This window comes from Watersipora subatra, chromosome 7 (genome assembly GCF_963576615.1).
Source record: "Watersipora subatra chromosome 7, tzWatSuba1.1, whole genome shotgun sequence".
NCBI lineage: Eukaryota > Metazoa > Bryozoa > Gymnolaemata > Cheilostomatida > Watersiporidae > Watersipora > Watersipora subatra.
The window spans coordinates 345,251-362,664 of record NC_088714.1 but is presented as its reverse complement, the minus strand read 5'-3'; the positions used below and the strand labels follow the sequence as shown (position 1 = coordinate 362,664).

The following is a 17,414-nucleotide window of genomic DNA, read 5'->3' as shown; positions in this document are numbered from 1 at the left end:
AAGATTAATCTTAAAACTTATTGGCAGTCAGATCATGTCACATACAAAAAACTTCTAAATGATAGAAAAATACTGATACTTCTTGATAAAATTTACTAAAATTTTCTGTAAATTCATCTTTAAAGAATACTAGACTGTTAGGCTTTCATGTTGCTAGTAATAATTACAAATAGTGCCTTTTAGATAAAAATTTTCCAGAGTTGAGCATAAACTATGTTTTTATAAGCTGATGACTTGTCGAAGATTCACTTTGTCCAAATTTAAAAATGAGCCATTGCATCAAAGAGTAGTCAATCGACATATTACAATATTACATTCTTAAAGGATAATTGTTTTTAATATATGAAAAGCAATAAGTTTCTGTTGTTATTTAAATAGACAACGCAATTTGATGAACTGGGATAAAACAATACCTGACTGAGGCATAGACAAATTTCTTAAAATGCATTTACAAGTGAAATAAAGCATCCAAACGTTAACAGTGTGTTATATGAAAAGATATAGTGTGATGGCAGATGAATTACGATTGAATGCATCCATGTTGAGATAACAGACTTCCTAGATGGCTAGCATACTTTGTTAATGCTAGTTAGGCCGAGTTACTCCATGACAATAGTAGAAGTGAGAGAGTAACTCTATGATGTATGTAGAAGTTAGAGCGTAACTCTATGACGTTTGTAGAAGTAAGAGATCAATATAGTCATGAGACTCTATTACGCTATTATAAAGAAAGGCAATGTGATGGTGTGGTCTGTGTTATGGTGGTTTTCTCATGATATGCCATTAGTAATACAAGGTTGTCTTTGCATCAATAAATGTGACAGTCCCAAACAAATCAACAATTAATCAGCGATCATACTTTCCAGTGTATGACGTTGAAGTAACCGTTATTTAATCATTGTCCAGCGAGACGGTGTTGAAGTCCAGCTTTTGCAAATATGCCTGACCAAGACAGAAGTGGTAGAGCATTTACGGTGTGAGTAAGTTGTACGATGAAGTTCTTACGATGTCTGTTAGTTTCTTCGCAACATTTAACTTTTCCTTTTAATTCTGATTATTCTAGTTATACCTCCAGCCAATTAATCGGTTATATCTTCTACATTCTCCGTTTCTCTAATACTAAAAATAACAACAACTTTACCACCAAAACTGATGTTTCATGTTACTAGTATAATGTGTAGTTTGATTAGATAAAGTTTAATGACAAGACAGTTTAATAGTCGTGTATGTTTTCATCATATGTTGACAGGAGACAAAGTGTAAATCTTTATGCAAACTTGAACCAACCATCAAACGAATCCCAAATAGCCAAACTTGTAGAAAAACCTATGCATAAGATGACATGAGCATAACAGCATATCTAGTAAAAAAACATAATAATAGTCTATCTACAGTCTGTAACTTACATGCTTCAGTTATTCCGTGTGTTACTTCTAATCTAATCTCAATTTTCACACTAAGAATCTTGGCTGTGATAAAAGGAGTAGGAGAACTTTATACCTTCCTGTTGCTATTATATTGATCAATTTTTATTTTGTTTTTATTTCATTCTCGATTAAAAAGCCGTAACCGCAAAAAACATAATTTGTGCAATCGCTATTCAAATTTTCATCCTACTCCACACAATTTCTAAGCCACTTGCTCAAGAGTGGTGCAAGATCAAAAAAAGCATTAGTTTTACTTGCAGACACAAACAGACCTTCAGGCTGTCTCGTATGATAACAGTGTTTAGATGCACCTGCATATGTATCAACTATGTGCTTCTGAACTACAGACTCGGAGATATGCCCTTGAAATGAATGGAGGATACGGAATATCTGGGTGTCACCCTACAAAATGACCTCAGATTTGAGAAACAACAGAAAAAACCCAAAAGGCCCATAGGGTCCTCAGCATGCTGAAGTATGTATTATATGATGCTCCTAAACATTGCTGTCCCGTAGCATATACAAGCTTATGTAGACCAATTCGAGAATATGCAGACACAGCGTGGAATCCATCTTTAAAGAGCACCATACATGATGTTGAGATGATACGGAACAGCGCTATTATATAAAACTCACAGCAAGACTTACGAGAGGAGAAAGTGTAAGTGACGCACGGAATGAACTAGGCCTGCAAAAGCTTCAAGATTGACAGAAAAATCATGTGTTGAACTTGTTAACTCATATCCTGCAAGCAGAGGACACTCACAGTGCGCTCTCGTCAGAGTATGATGATATAGCAGATGATCACACAAGGATGACAATGACCACAAGATCAGCAGTTCGGAGTGAGCAAACATCAATTTTTGCGAATTCCAGATGCTACCACCAAAGCTTTCCACCAAGGACCATATAAGAAATGAGAGAATGCCCAACTGACAGTTTCTTCCTCTTTGTTTATTTCTTAGACCCCTTTAGATGGCGAAGGATAGGATCTCCTTTATGTTCTTTACCAAAATGTCTTTCAATAAAACATAGTACATCAGTTGTTTAGGAGGAACACGAAAAGCATAAAAAAGATGTATGCCAAATTAAAAAAAATAGTTTTAATTTAGACTGAGTTCCCTAGTGGAGCGTGGTAAGAAACTGAAAAGGTAATGATCAGTGTTACATGTAAAGGCTTTTGTACCAATCTTGTTTGTATATTGGTAACGGTGTTGTACGGAGATACTGCGAAAACAAGATACCGACAGGGAATGTAGCCAGACCACAGGATAAGCATATAATACCTACAAGCAGCAAGACACCTAAAAGAAATCAAATGATTCGATAATTGGAAACGTCGAAAAAAAATTATGAACTTCAGAAGTGGAAAAAATCAATCATAAAACTGCGTCAACGCCAGATAGAGAACATGCCAAAGGGAAGTCGAAGCAATTAAACCTACCAACCACCATCATCAAAAAGCCACCAAAGAAAAATTAGAGACGAGTCAAATGAGTCACAAACAGATCTGCCACTCCTGTCAAACATGACCTAGATACCAGGAGTAAGTCACGAGCTACACCCTACATGTCAACATCACGTGCACCAGCTGAAGACTTACGCAAACAATAAATCTTCACATGCCTGACATGAAGCATTGAATTTTAACACTCAACTTACTGCCACAGGCTAGCCTTCCTACATGCTAGACAGCTATAAAAAAACAGCTCCAATGACTCGGCGGCTCTAGCTTGAGCTCTACCTCTCTTCCCGAGGGCCTCCTTGGATGCTTTTTCATCTACCTGCTGAGGAGCCTCTCTCTCTCTCTTCTCTACTGAAAGAGCCTCCTTCTTCTTCATCAGTTGAGCCTCTTCTACACCACTATCTCAACTGCTGACACTCTCTACATATGGCCTCTCATGACTCTCGTTTGACTGTCGAAACTCACAGCTGTACAGGACTGATCAACAAGCGTAGACGACCGTTTGAGTAAGGATGTAATTTTTATTAGCTCTTCTAATTGTTTGTCATTAATATTATTGTTTTAGAATTTTGCTAGTTGTGTATTTCATTGTTTGATTTACAGAATAAAGACGTAAGTTTGACTGGTAGATATAAGTATTGCTTACAACAGCTTAACACCTTCACTTGTACCTGAACCAGTAATAATCAAATTAGTTCCCACAAGCTAAGTAAAAGTGCACAAACAAAACATAGCCAAAATAGAATAATATGACAAGCAAATTCAACACAGATGTTGTGTGTGGATTCGGATTAGTTATGCATAACATAATTTCTCCACAACCTCTCATAACAACGGTCTCAATAACGGTAATATGAATCAGTAAAAACTAAAGAATTATGGACGGTTGGGCGACAGTCAATAGGGCGACAGACACTTAGGCGACACTTTCGGTTCAAAAGGCGACAACTTCAGACGGAAAGGCGACACAGCAAACAAACAGGCGACAATTCTAGACATTGAGACGACAATTCTGAGGGCAGGATTAATTCAAAATATTAAGTCCTGCTATGGCCTGTTATGTTGTTGTGAATTAGTAGTGAACACTAACAAGACACCAACTTTATTGATGCCCAGATCAGAAATCTTGGATTAGCATACTTTTTACGCATTGCTCCACCTTATTTCCTTGGCATCTATTACCTGCTTATATCCTCATTAATGCCATTAATCTGATTACATTATTCTTTTACACACAGTAGAATTTCATATTGTATTAATGAATGTACCAAATATTTATTTAATTGAGATAGTTGTTATTTAAAAAAACTGCTGAGATTAATCTGTCTTTAATCGCCCAACTATTCTTCTGTTCATCCTTTTCCACAAATTTAACTTTAGAGTCTGTCAACACGCTCAGAAGTCATTTAGCCAGTCACTATTTTCTTTTTCACTTCCTTCCTTGAATGCTTGGAAAAACTGGCAAGTTGCTTATCAGTGTGGCAAGAGTCTGAGATTCCTTACTGCCTAATTTATGACATCATAGAGGTACCAACTTTTTCAACCCCTTTGAAGCGATGCATTCTTGAGTCACTAGCATACCGCTGTTGATGAGTCATTATACTACCTTTGGCTCATGTATCATGTATTAGGACCCTCAGTAGTAGATCTCAAATTAATGTATATTCTTGTTCTGATTGCAGTATGAAAATAAATACATACATATGAGTTTAGCTTTATACATTTTCATAAATTTGCTTTTTGGTATATTTATACAAATAGTAAAGCTGATTTTTTATCATATATAACTTTCAAAAATACGTATATCAATAGTTTGCAGCATTAATTTTTTTACAATGACTTTATACTGATTGATAATATGTAGATAAACCCATCTAGCGATAGAACTTCTCTTTCCTATCAAGAATGACGAGATCAGGTTCACAGTTATAAATTGGCAACTGAATATTACTTTCTACTAATTCTAAAACTTACATGAAAAGATAATTTGAATTACAGGAGTATAATTGTACACAGTGACTTGCAGGTGCTCGAATGCACTTGCACTTCCAATCATACACAAAAATAATTGCAGGAAATTCTCTACACCACTATTTAATAAAGTTGTTATTAAAGTTCAAGCCAATGGCTGTCTATGTAATATCTTCCCATCTTTTCTGAAGTCTGTCCTTTGTTAAAATAGTCGCATATAAAAAAGATTCATAGTGCGTGTTAAAATGCAAACTATAGTATATGATGTGGTACATGGCAGCATTAACCTGCAACTGAGTATATATCACAAAGGTCTTTGAGGTGTTGATCACTCCTCATTGTCTCAAACTACAGGTTGTGTGTGCCATCGGGATCTGTGACAAAGGTAATTCGGTCAAATATCTCAAGTGACTCTAGGGTAACATGGCATCAGGACCAGTTGATTTCTATGCTTTGGAATGGATCATTTCTCCATAAGCTTTCTGTGATGCTGTTTAGTCTTCTTGCAACAAGCTGCAGAAGTTAGTAAAATATGGATATATCTTAGACACCTATGTCAGAAAAAGCCTTCACTCTTCATACTCAAATAAAATCTCAACAAACATAGATCAGTGTGAACCGCAATTTAGCCTATTGAGTCTGCATTATAATGACATTGAATTATTATCATAATTGTAAAGAAACAAGGATAAGGAAATTATTATTTCCACAAGTAAATGAGAAATTACAATAATAGGGAATTGTCTTTTCATCTCACACAAAGAGCAACCTCTTCTCCCAGCTACTGTGAATTTTGACGATCGAAACCATAAAACTATTTCTTTTCGAGGTAAGATAACTCTAAAGTTTCAACAATCAGAGAAGGGATAACTCTAAAGTTTCAATATTCAGAGACAAGATTGTCGGCAATTCAGCCGAGAACGTGACTTTTCGAACAGTTTTGAACAAACATGCTGATACAAAAACAAGTTTTGGTGCTTTAATTGAATAAGCTAGATGCATTTTTAGAAAAAAAAACCTTAATATTTTGTTAATTGTCTGGGCTAGCATAATTAGAGAAATCCCAATCCCACCAATGGCGTTTAAAAATACACGTTGCAATTTCGATTTATAAAAAAGTCTGTAAAAAACAATAACACTTTCAAGGCTACGTTTCAAAAATATACGTAAGCATAGCACACAACGACAGCATCTCATAGTTTGTCAGTACATTACCTTGCCTTCCACCAAACAGCAAACCAATTTGTCGCCTTATAGTCTAGAATTGTCGCCGGTTTGTCTGCCGTGTCGCCTTTCCGTCTGAAGTTGTCGCCTTTCGAACCGAAAGTGTCGCCTACGTGTCTGTCGCCCAAAAGTCCAGTTACCAAACTAAACATGATCAGCGGTATTGCTGAGCCCCCTAATAGCACATTGTTTTAGTACATGGTTAAACATATGAGGTCCTTTCATAACACCAACAGTGACCAAAAGTGTTCCACCACACCAGAAGTAACCACCCCACTTGTTCTGGCTCGCGTAAACAATTTGAACCGTGAATTGTAATAACACAAAAATATACATAGAGAAATATGATTAATTTATTCTAAATATCTAAACATAGCACTAGCTGCAGTTTTCATATTCTTGCTTCATTTGCTCATATAGGTGACCAATGAAAGAATCTGGCCTGTATGCAGATTCGCTGCAGCACAGCGAACGTGAATACAAGCTGGAAAACTTGGGTCTCTGTAGTACTTAGCCTGCGTACCTGCACGTAAACATTATTATAGTTTATCGTACGAACGGAGTATTTAGACATTCATAATTTTGTGAAGACATGAAGGCTACAAAAATAACAGGCGTAATTATTTTTTTTGTATGTGTCAATTTTTGCGTGTGTCTTATTATGCAGTTGCCGTCATGTTTCAATGAAAAGGCATTAAACATCCAGAAACCGAAACGAAACCTGCTTTAAAACCTTTGTTCTGTTCCGAGAGATAAAACACACAGGTATTTTGCACTAGGTAAGCATTGTGGGTGTCCTAAAGGTTCATTACACAAGCGCTTCGCTTTTTAATGATTATGATTATAATTGTATCTTGCCGTGATTTTGTAGCTTTTTGGGGTTTAATTTTTTTTCACGTGTTCATGCTTGTATGTTTTTAAGATTATTTAGTTTATGAAAACGGTAACTATTAGACGTCGCTGAGGCATTTGAGTTATGAAGGCATTTTATATGCTGACTGTCAAAACCGCCTTAGCCCTTTCGAGGTTTGATTTTTTTTCTAAAACAGTACCCAAAATGCTAATTTATTTGCGAAAATATGCAGTTTTCAATACCTATTTGCACTACTTTGGCTGCAGGTATTTCAATATTTTTTTTTAGTTTTACTGTCTATAAACATAGAAGATAAACATCATGCTGTGTTGGAGCTGCTAAGTATGCCTTGGTAGAGTATCTGAGTGCTGCAATAGATGCAGAATACCCCATTTAAAAAAAAAACGATTGTTGCAAAATTATAATCGTTTTTGTCTTGTATATACTTGTACTATATTTGATGACTTTGGCTGCAAGTATTTCAATGATATTTGTTAGTTTTACTAGCTATAAACTTACAAAAGAACCATCCAGCTGTGTTGAAGTAGCTGAATATACTTTGGTAGGTTATCTGAATGCTATCATTGTGTCAAATAATCACTAGTTTGTAACTCACAACAAATGAATACTGCGGAATTATAATTGTTTTATCCAGTTTATTCAAATTTCAAACAACACTGTTAAAAAACTGTTATAATACAAACAATACAACATTGTTATAAACTGTTATAATACAAAACAAATACAAACATGTATATCATTGAACTACATGTTCACATATAAAGAAATATCAAAACGTCATAAAATGTCTTCTATTTGTTGCCGTAATAATTTTGGTAATAGTAAAAATAATTTCAACGTAAAGACAAACGTGGTTCCAATGCAACTAGTTGTAAAAACATTGAGGTAAGTGAAGGAAGTCCTACCTCAATAAAAAAAACATCAACTACGCAAATGATCTCTCGTTATTGTTTACAATTATAATAATAGAACGAACTTTGAAGATAATTCCCAAAAAATTACAGCGAGTATAACTCAAAGCTTTCTGTAGATCACTACAACAACAACGATCTCCATCATAAACGGCTTATATATGCCTTATGAATCAATAGAAACAAACGCGGTAGACGTTCTACAGGAATTGACACATGTGTCGCCCTGACAACGCATTAACTATACGCACGGCGAATTATGTGTTGTTCAAACCTTAAAGGGGTTAGATGATAAGTGTGATAAACTCGTGCACTAGTGCAAATGGTGTAGTACATTTGCTTAATAAACTTAATAAACCGCAGCATACACCTATGACTGATATTCCCTAACCACTAATAGGAGTTAATTAATGAATGGTTTTCAGAATAATGAGTCATATTTTAAACTCAAGGATATTAAAATGTTATAATAAATGAAAGAATAAATTAACATCTAAAGGAAGATCGATGAATACACGAATAAAACTGCTTCACTTAAAAACCTGCTAACCGATGAGGTGCCCATTGTTTACGTACCTGTACTACCGATGCATTCTCATACTCATCTTCAGAATGTTTGTGACTAATATTGACACCTTTACCACTGCCATCATTGATAATAGGATCACCATCACCTGGTGCATTACAGCAGCCTAATCAGCATTGGCCATGGTCTTTCTTGTTTTCACTGTCAGTTGTGATAGCTGAGCATTACTAAGGTTCTGCTTTGCAAATTACGCGTCTGCAATGGGACTAGCCATGCCATTAGCTTTTACCACAACATTTGACATTATGCTAGTAATTGTTCTCTTGAAGTTGTGCATTTCGTTTCACATTTGCCCTCAATTTCAGCCACCCTAACGATCACAGGTATTTGCTGATACATTTTCCTTTACATATGGAGCATTATTTTATCAAAAGACCATATATTCTACACTGTGTTTTGTGCATATTTCTATCATCTTAATAGCTTGCTAAGTACACCCAACCAGCTCACTGAATAATGCTCTGTAGACTCCTTGGAATATGTGTGTCACATCCTATATCTGTAAACCTTGAGGTCATGAAACACGACCCATCATCTCATCTGAGAGATCTCTTTTCTTAAATATCATTGCCAACTTAGAACTTTAGAAGGTATCTGCAGTTTCATTTTTCTGCTTTGTGAAAATTGATTACTGGCTGAAACCACCATCCATCATAGTTGTTTATGCAACATTCCGGTAACAGATGATATCAACTACATATCTGTGGAATGTTTTTAAAGGTTGACTTGCAACAAAATTCACATTGCAGTTATTTGGTATCAAAAGACTCACCATGTCTTGCTCTGCTGTTTTGTAGGTGCAAAATATGTGGAAATGTGATTACAAGCTCTTAAAAGCTTAAAAACGAACAGTTAATCATCGCCATCACGAACCGCCGTAGATTGAAATCAGTTTATTTCTCTGACGTAGTCATTACATTTGGTTATTGTTTTGTCACGTGATGTTCTCACGGAAATTGAAAGGCCAATAAAAGGCTCAATATAAAACCTCTCGTAGCACTAGTTTATGACAAACACTTCAGGTTTTACCGAAGAGCCCTTACCAAATATAGACGCTCGCTAGTTTACAGTTTTGTTTCGGCTTGGTCTAATCGTCTAGTTGTAATCTGATCATGTGACCCATACTTCCTGCCAAACAGCGTGAATAATTTCTGCAGCATTTTTCGACTATCACAGGTGACCAACAGGCTCGTCATGTTTATCAGAGGATGATATGCACTCTTTCGAGCTAAGGTTAAAAAATTAAACGAATTTTTACGATAGGTTTTGAGATATCAGTGCTCAAAATGACAGCATTACAATGATGATGAAACTGACGCGTAAGAACAATAGATATAGTTTTATTGAATGCGTGAAGTATATTTGTGAAAATATTTCGACGAATGAGGTGGTGTGAAAGTGTAAACAGAAGCTATCTTGTACAACTACGTCCCATTTGAGCCGTTTTGAAAAGAGATTCTAATCTACGGCAGTCTCGTAATGGCTGCGATTAACTGTTCGTTTTTTAGCTTTTAAAGGCTTGTAATCACATTTCCACATATTTTGCACCTACAACACAGCAGAGTAAGACATAGTGAATCTTTTGATACCAAATAACTGTAACGTGAATTTTGTTGCCAGTCAACCTTTAAGGTCCAACTCCTTGGTTAGTGATGCAGCTCCTCGTTTAGTGGTCTCAGTTTTGGGATAATCATTAACATGATAATTGAACTCCATGTTAAGTTCCTTCACTGGACAAACCTTTTTTGTGCCTGTAAGATTGAGCAGAGCAGCTGTCATGAACCGAATCACTTCTGTCACTGTTTTATGAACTGACTCATTGTAGCATTGAAACTAACCTTCTTCAATTTTCTGTTTCCTGTTCAATTTTTTACCTGTCTGTTTCAATACCATGTACATTGTACTTTTTTGTTTTACTCAGGCTCCTCCCTCTTCCTTTTTAGGACCCTCTCATTTATTACCATTATCAAATCACACAGAATAATTGCTGTCCCTATTTCAAGACTTGGCCGTTATCTTTACCTTGGGAAACCACATCTCTAATATTTCTCGCTGATGCTAGCATATTGCCATCAACCTCTCAATCCATCTTTTTGCTGTTTCAAATCGCCACCCTTTCAAGTTTGTCAATTACAATTTCACCAAGATTATCTTACAATCACAAACCAGCCTGAGCGTTACTAAACAATGCAAGTTTTTTGATTGCGAAGTGTACTTTTCAAGCCACTGCTGTTTCCTTTATACGCGTAGCTTGATGACCACTCAACTCCATTACTTTATGCTGTGGCTTGAGAAATGCTAGGTTCACCTGCTGAACGAAGGAGTACAATATGACTGGTTGCTGATGCTCTCCAACTACCAATGCTTTGACATTTACACCATTCACATAAATGGAAACGATAGCTAACAAAGGCCTATGACGTTTAGAGACGTTTAGAGACTTATGATGCTTAAAACATTCCCTATTGGCATTTTTCTGTCTCACTCTTGTTTACACGTGTATGAAAAATGTTTCATCTGTTTACCTTTTTCCACTGGTCGACTTGGTTCTTGTTTCCCTGTTTGCCTGCGCCTGACCTGCAATGCAAGAACATTTATTATTTTTTCATGTTGTTTAATCAGCATCATTCTCATATGAGCTCCTAACTGATTGGTCTCAAGTTATTTATAGAGCTGACCGGCTTCAACTGTCTTCAACTATCTGCAGGTCATCTCGCCATTAATACACATTTTGATACAGTTTTTGCATTCTCTTGAATCATTACTGCAGCCAACAGGTATACGTTCAGTAGGTATCTCCATCCCGCCATGACTCATCTATAATTAGTGCAACCAACTGGTATCAGTTCAGTAGGTATCTCCATCTCGCCATGACTCATCTATAATTAGTGCAACCAACTGGTATACGTTCAGTAGGTTTCCCCGTCTCGCCATGACTCATCCATAGTTAGTGCAACCAACGGGTATAAGTTCAGTAGGTATCTCCATCTCACCATGACTCATCTATAATTAGTGCAACCAACGGGTATAAGTTCAGTAGGTATCTCCATCTCACCATGACTCATCTATAATTAGTGCAACCAACTGGTATACGTTCAGTAGGTTTCCCGTCTCGCCATGACTCATCCATAATGGCTCATAACTACCAAAGTTGTTAATTGTTATAATCACTATAATTACACAGACTGAGGTGACAAGTACACTATAATTACACAGACTGATGTGACAAGTACATTATAATTACACAGACTGCGGTGACAAGTACACTATAATTATCCAGACTGAGGTGACAAGTACGCTATAATTACACAGACTGAGGTAACAAGTACACTATAATTACACAGACTGAGGTGACAAGTACACTATAATTACACAGACTGCGGTGACAAGTACACTATAATTACACAGACTGAGGTGACAAGTACACTATAATTACACAGACCGAGGTGACAAGTACACTATAATTACACAAACTGAGGTGACAAGTACACTATAATTACACAAACTGAGGTGACAAGTACACTATAATTGCACAGACTGAGGTGACAAGTACACTATAATTGCACAGACTGAGGTGACAAGTACACTATAATTGCACAGACTGAGGTAACAAGTACACTATAATTACACAAACTGAGGTGACAAGTACACTATAATTACACAGACTGATGTGACAAGTACACTATAATTACACAGACTGAGGTAGCAAGTACACTATAATTACACAGACTGAGGTGACAAGTACACTATAATTACACAAACTGAGGTGACAAGTACACTATAATTACACAGACTGAGGTAACAAGTACACTATAATTACACAAACTGAGGTGACAAGTACACTATAATTACACAGACTGATGTGACAAGTACACTATAATTACACAGACTGAGGTGACAAGTACACTATAATTACACAGACTGAGGTAACAAGTACACTATAATTACACAGACTGAGGTGACAAGTACACTATAATTGCACAGACTGAGGTAACGAGTACACTATAATTGCACAGACTGAAGTGACAAGTACACTATAATTACACAGACTGCGGTGACAAGTACACTATAATTACACAGACTGAGGTAACAAGTACACTATAATTACACAGACTGAGGTGACAAGTACACTATAATTACACAGACTGAGGTGACAAGTACACTATAATTACACAGACTGATGTGACAAGTACACTATAATTGAGAAGGGTAATAATATTACACAAAGAGCTGCCTCCACAAACATGGTTTTTTTCTAAGATTGCACCATAAACCAAAGCATGGGTCAACCTAATGACCTCTATTCAGGTTTTTATGTTTTGCTATTATATAAAACGCAGTTTTATTGGTCAAATGCCATCAAACCTCCACTTACTAGTGTTTTAGCATACTGATTTGCCAATATATAGCGTAAAATTCTCGCAATTACGCTGGAAATAAGTTCACACTGGAAATAATTTCAAATACACAATTTCCCAAGTGTCTCAAAGTACCAGTTTTGTGAGGAAAGATTAAAAACTGTTTGAAACTTGAAAATAGATAAATAAAAATAAGTAAAAAATATATAAATAATAAAAACTGTACAGTTTAACTTAGTCTGACATAGTCTACATGTATGCTAGAATGTAGTAAGATATCTCTATCACCCCCACGTCTGTAGGTAATCGAACCAGCATTTCCATTCACTTGTTTATAAGGTACAGTAGCAATAGAAATCTCTCATTTCTGATTATTACTATATTCATTGAGTTTTTACATGCTGTTCAGTCTGCATAACTATATAAAATGCATTTGTTTTTATGCAATGTGTGATTACATATAGAATTTATCCAATAGTTATTGTAAGCTTTTGGGTTGTTGAATACAATAAACAAATTATATCGATGGTTTTGACATGGGAATACTACAGTAGACACTCCTGCGACGTAAATAATCCGTTCCAGGAACCTTCGCGTTATAGGGATTTTATGTTATATGAACAGCAAAATTCATGTAAATTGCCCTATTCATTCCAAGATCTTTCCAAACTCAGCCCTTTGGGGCCATATAAAAAGAAAAATTATACTTAATTTGTCAAATTGTTGGCTGTACCGTAGCTGCAGTATTATCGGTTTGCCTCGACAACTTTTCTCCTTTTTCTTATCACTTTCACTTGTTTCATGGTTCATGATTGCGGTAACTTTACAACAGGTCAATGTACAAAATGGATGTCTATTTACAACGATTTGTTTTTTTTTTTTAGATGGCAGTCTATTCTGACAAGTAAAACTAATAACAAATATTTTATACGTCTACACAAAACAAAAGTATATTTTGACTATAAAAAGCAGTGTCTACCCGTTCGTCTTGATCTGTATCCAGGGGTCAAGGTTAGGATAAAAGACAACTTCCGACATTTAAATTGGTAAACCGATGCTGTAATACCTGCAACAATCGATCACCTTTCAGTATTTATGGACAATTGCGCAGCTACCTATTCTCTGTTTTGTCGACACATCTGACGATCAATCTCGATGAATTAAAATGTCATAGAAGTTTGATATATATATAATAAATATATGTACTGCTACACGCACATCATTTTGTTTTTCACAAGTGCAGCGAGATATGTTACCATTCAAATCAAATTTGAGAACTTGCCCCGACTTCCCACTTTACATTATTTGGAATTTTTATGTAGTACGAAGCAAAAACTTTACATCAATTTTTAATGTTATCTGGAATTTGTTACAAAAGCGGCTACTGTATGCATCTAGGTGACTCTTTTTGGTTCTGTTCATGCATCATTGATGAAGGCTGCCACACTCAGTAGGGATCAGGGACTTTTACCTCGAGTCCAACTTCATCATTAGTAACGAAGGTCACGTTATCAGTTCACCACACACCACTGACCCTTTTCGATTTCTAGTTTATCAAGTAATGTTTTTAGGAAAAAGAGGTAAAAAGCATGGCAGCTCCAGGAAGACCAGAGGAAGAGACCTCCTTATCATGGCCACTACCTCCATTTCAATATATAGATAAATACACAGATGAAGCAGTTTCCTCTGGCCGAGCACCCAAACCACCACCAGTTATAGTGAATGAACCTTATTCTATGTTCGGCTCACCATTTTTTCCTAATGAGAGTATAATAAGGTCACTTGAGAGTCAGAGGGTCCGTCGACTCTACTCCCAAAGCTATGACCACAAGCGTGAACTTAAGAAAATAAACCACTCCTTGCTTACCAACTTCCTTGATCTTCTCGATATTTTGGTAAAGGCACCAGACTCGGAGCAGAGAGTTGAGAAAATTGAAGACATCACATTGCTTTTCATAAACATGCACCATTTGATTAATGAATACCGACAGCATCAGGCAAGGGAGACAATAAAAGTGATGATGACAGTGCAAAAAAAGCAGCGAGTTGACATTACTGAGAGATTTAAACAGCAACTAGAAAAAGTTTCTAAAAGTCTCACTCAGGGTCAGGTACCGCTAATCGAGTCAAAGCCAAGCTTGTCTCTTCTGCAACAACTTACTGCCTCATCTCAGCTTGTAGATGAGCTATCAGCCGAACCAAAAGATAGTGGCAGGAGTGTGCAGGTGATTGACACTCTTGACAAGCTCATGTGTGATATTGCCGATGGAATTGATAGCTGAATTTATTATTTTACTAGTCTACTTTATAACTGGGTAATTGTTATTTTAGTCTTGTTACTTATATGTAGTTCTCGCATGTAAATCTATACATGTAGTTCTTGCGTGTAAATCCATAGTTGTTTGCAAACAGTCCTATTGTCTAAATACAACATTATGTATCAAGATACACCTCATCGTTATTCTTCAATTTAATCACCTCTCTCCATGAGCCCCAGAAATATTGAGATGTTGGTCACCTGCACCTGTAAAATGAAATCGTAATCATCCTGATTTTTTACAGTGACTATGTTTTAGCTTTTGTGTGTTGCTTTAGCCTCAGGAACAGGTTTGCTAAAGATTGTATGTTGTCACGGCGGGTTTTGGAGATTCTGCCGATTCCCCTTCTCATTCAGAGAATCCATTCGCAGCCAAATTTGGGTTATCAAAACATCAGCAATAGCAGGTAATCCTGAGACAAGTCTGTTGAATATTTCAAATCTCTGAAGGATGTTTTTTTTGTTTTGCTCTGTACAAGTATGTAGTCTCCCTGGCCTACTTTAAGTAAAGAACATTGGTTCTTTACTTAAAGTAGGTTAAGTTAGTCGAGGTTAACATGGTCGAGTTAGAAGAGAATAAGTCTTGAGGTCCAGTTTAGTGCAAGTGTTTGAGAGGCACAGATCGCCTGCTGTAATATATGACTTGTCATATTTTTCCCATTTCCCACTAAGGAAAAGTTTGTCAACAACAACACTGTAAGAAGGCATACCATGGTGAAGTTAGCAAACACGTAGAAGTTATTTGGGAAGAGAGCCTATTGTTCTACTAGTAATACATCGACACTGATAGTAATGAAAACTGTTTCCTTATTGAAATGCATGCTATTCAGTGTACGTGTGAAGAACTAATAAAGTTCACCCAAAAAAAAACTTTTAGTGTCAATAAATTTAAACCAAGAAATGATTAAAACAAATTAGTAAAAAAGTTTCCTATTATTAAAGGTTGACTTGCAACAAAATTCACATTACAGTTATTTGGTATAAAAAGATTCACCATGTCTTACTCTGTTGTGTTGTAGGTGCAAAATATGTGGAAATGTGTTTACAAGCTCTTAAAAGCTAAAAAATGAACAGTTAATCACAGCCATCACAAAAACATTTCAGTTTGAAATCTCTTTATTTCAATGACGTACTCAAACATTGTGGTTATTGGTTTGACACGTGATGTTATCACGTGAAATGAAAGGCCAATATAAGGCTCAATATAAAACGTTTTGTAACACTAGTTTATGACAAAAGCTTCAGGTTTTACCAAAAAGCTCTTATCAAATATAGATGTTCGCTACTTTACAGTTTCGCTTCAGTTTGGTCGTATTATCTAGTCGTAATTTGATCATGCGACCCATACTCCCTGCCAAATAGCACGAACAATTTCTGCAGCATTTTTCCACTGTCACAGGTGACCAACAGGCTCATCATGTTTATCAGAGGATGATATGCACTTCTTAGAGCTATGGTTAAAAAATTAAACGAGTTTTTACGGTAGGTTTTGAGATATCAGTGCTCAAAGTAACAGCATTACAATGATGATGAAATAGACGCATAAGGACAATAGACATGGTTCTAATAAATGCTTGAAGTATATTTGTGAAAATATTTTGACGAATGAGATTGCATGAAAGTGTAAACAGAAGTCAGCATGTTCAACTATGTCCCATTTGAGCCGTTATAGAGAGGGATTTTTGGTGATGTTGCGATTAACTGTTTGTTTTTGAGCTTTTAAGAGTTTGCAATCACATTTCCACATATTTTGCACCTACAACACAGCAGTGTAAGACATGGTGAATCTTTTTATACCAAATAACTGTAATGTGAATTTTGTTGCAATTCAACCATTAAAGGTACAAGGTTATTAATTCTCCAAATACTAGAGGTTAAAAGCTTACTTATCACAAGCATGAGTAGTTGTCTCCCTAACAACACGGTATTAGACAACTTCTCACTTCATTTTAGTTCTTACCATAACCTCTGGATCTGTTCGCAGTGGGCTGCCTAATACCTAACTGGAGATATAAACTGATTATTATTTATGAAAGGATACCATCTGTCAGCTCACACCTTCATAGAAACAGCATTTGACTGAGTCAGCATTTGAATGAGACAGTATTTGATAGGGTGAATGAACATTTATTTATGGCGGACAATTATTTTACCCAATTAGGCACCCATCATCTGAATAGTATCTGTAACAAGTAATTTTTTCTATGCTAGTGGTATCACCTTAGAAGCTGCCGACAGCAAAGACTTGTAGCAATTATAGGGGGCTGTATATCCTTGCTTG

At 36.1% G+C, this 17,414-nt stretch overlaps 1 protein-coding gene across 3 annotated transcripts; it reads left to right on the top strand.

Moving 5' to 3' along the window:
* Window positions 1-6,740: 6,740 nt before the first annotated feature.
* Window positions 6,741-15,212, top strand: LOC137399879 (mediator of RNA polymerase II transcription subunit 7-like). 3 transcript variants are annotated; one of them, XM_068086131.1, is made up of 2 exons: window positions 6,741-6,866; window positions 14,388-15,212. In XM_068086131.1, exon 2 carries the CDS (start codon window positions 14,406-14,408, stop codon window positions 15,096-15,098), a length of 693 nt encoding a protein of 230 aa, XP_067942232.1. In that variant the 5' UTR covers window positions 6,741-6,866; window positions 14,388-14,405; the 3' UTR covers window positions 15,099-15,212. The 3 variants fall into 3 exon arrangements, with proteins under 3 accessions (XP_067942232.1, XP_067942233.1, XP_067942234.1); XM_068086132.1 differs by having other exon boundaries at window positions 6,748-6,852; XM_068086133.1 differs by having other exon boundaries at window positions 6,772-6,852; window positions 14,376-15,212.
* The last annotated feature ends 2,202 nt before the right edge of the window (window positions 15,213-17,414 follow it).

Excerpts from the sequence above, each read along its gene's own strand:
- LOC137399879 (XM_068086131.1), top strand. The coding sequence starts at position 14,406 with ATGGCAGCTCCAGGAAGACCAGAGGAAGAGACCTCCTTATCATGGCCA.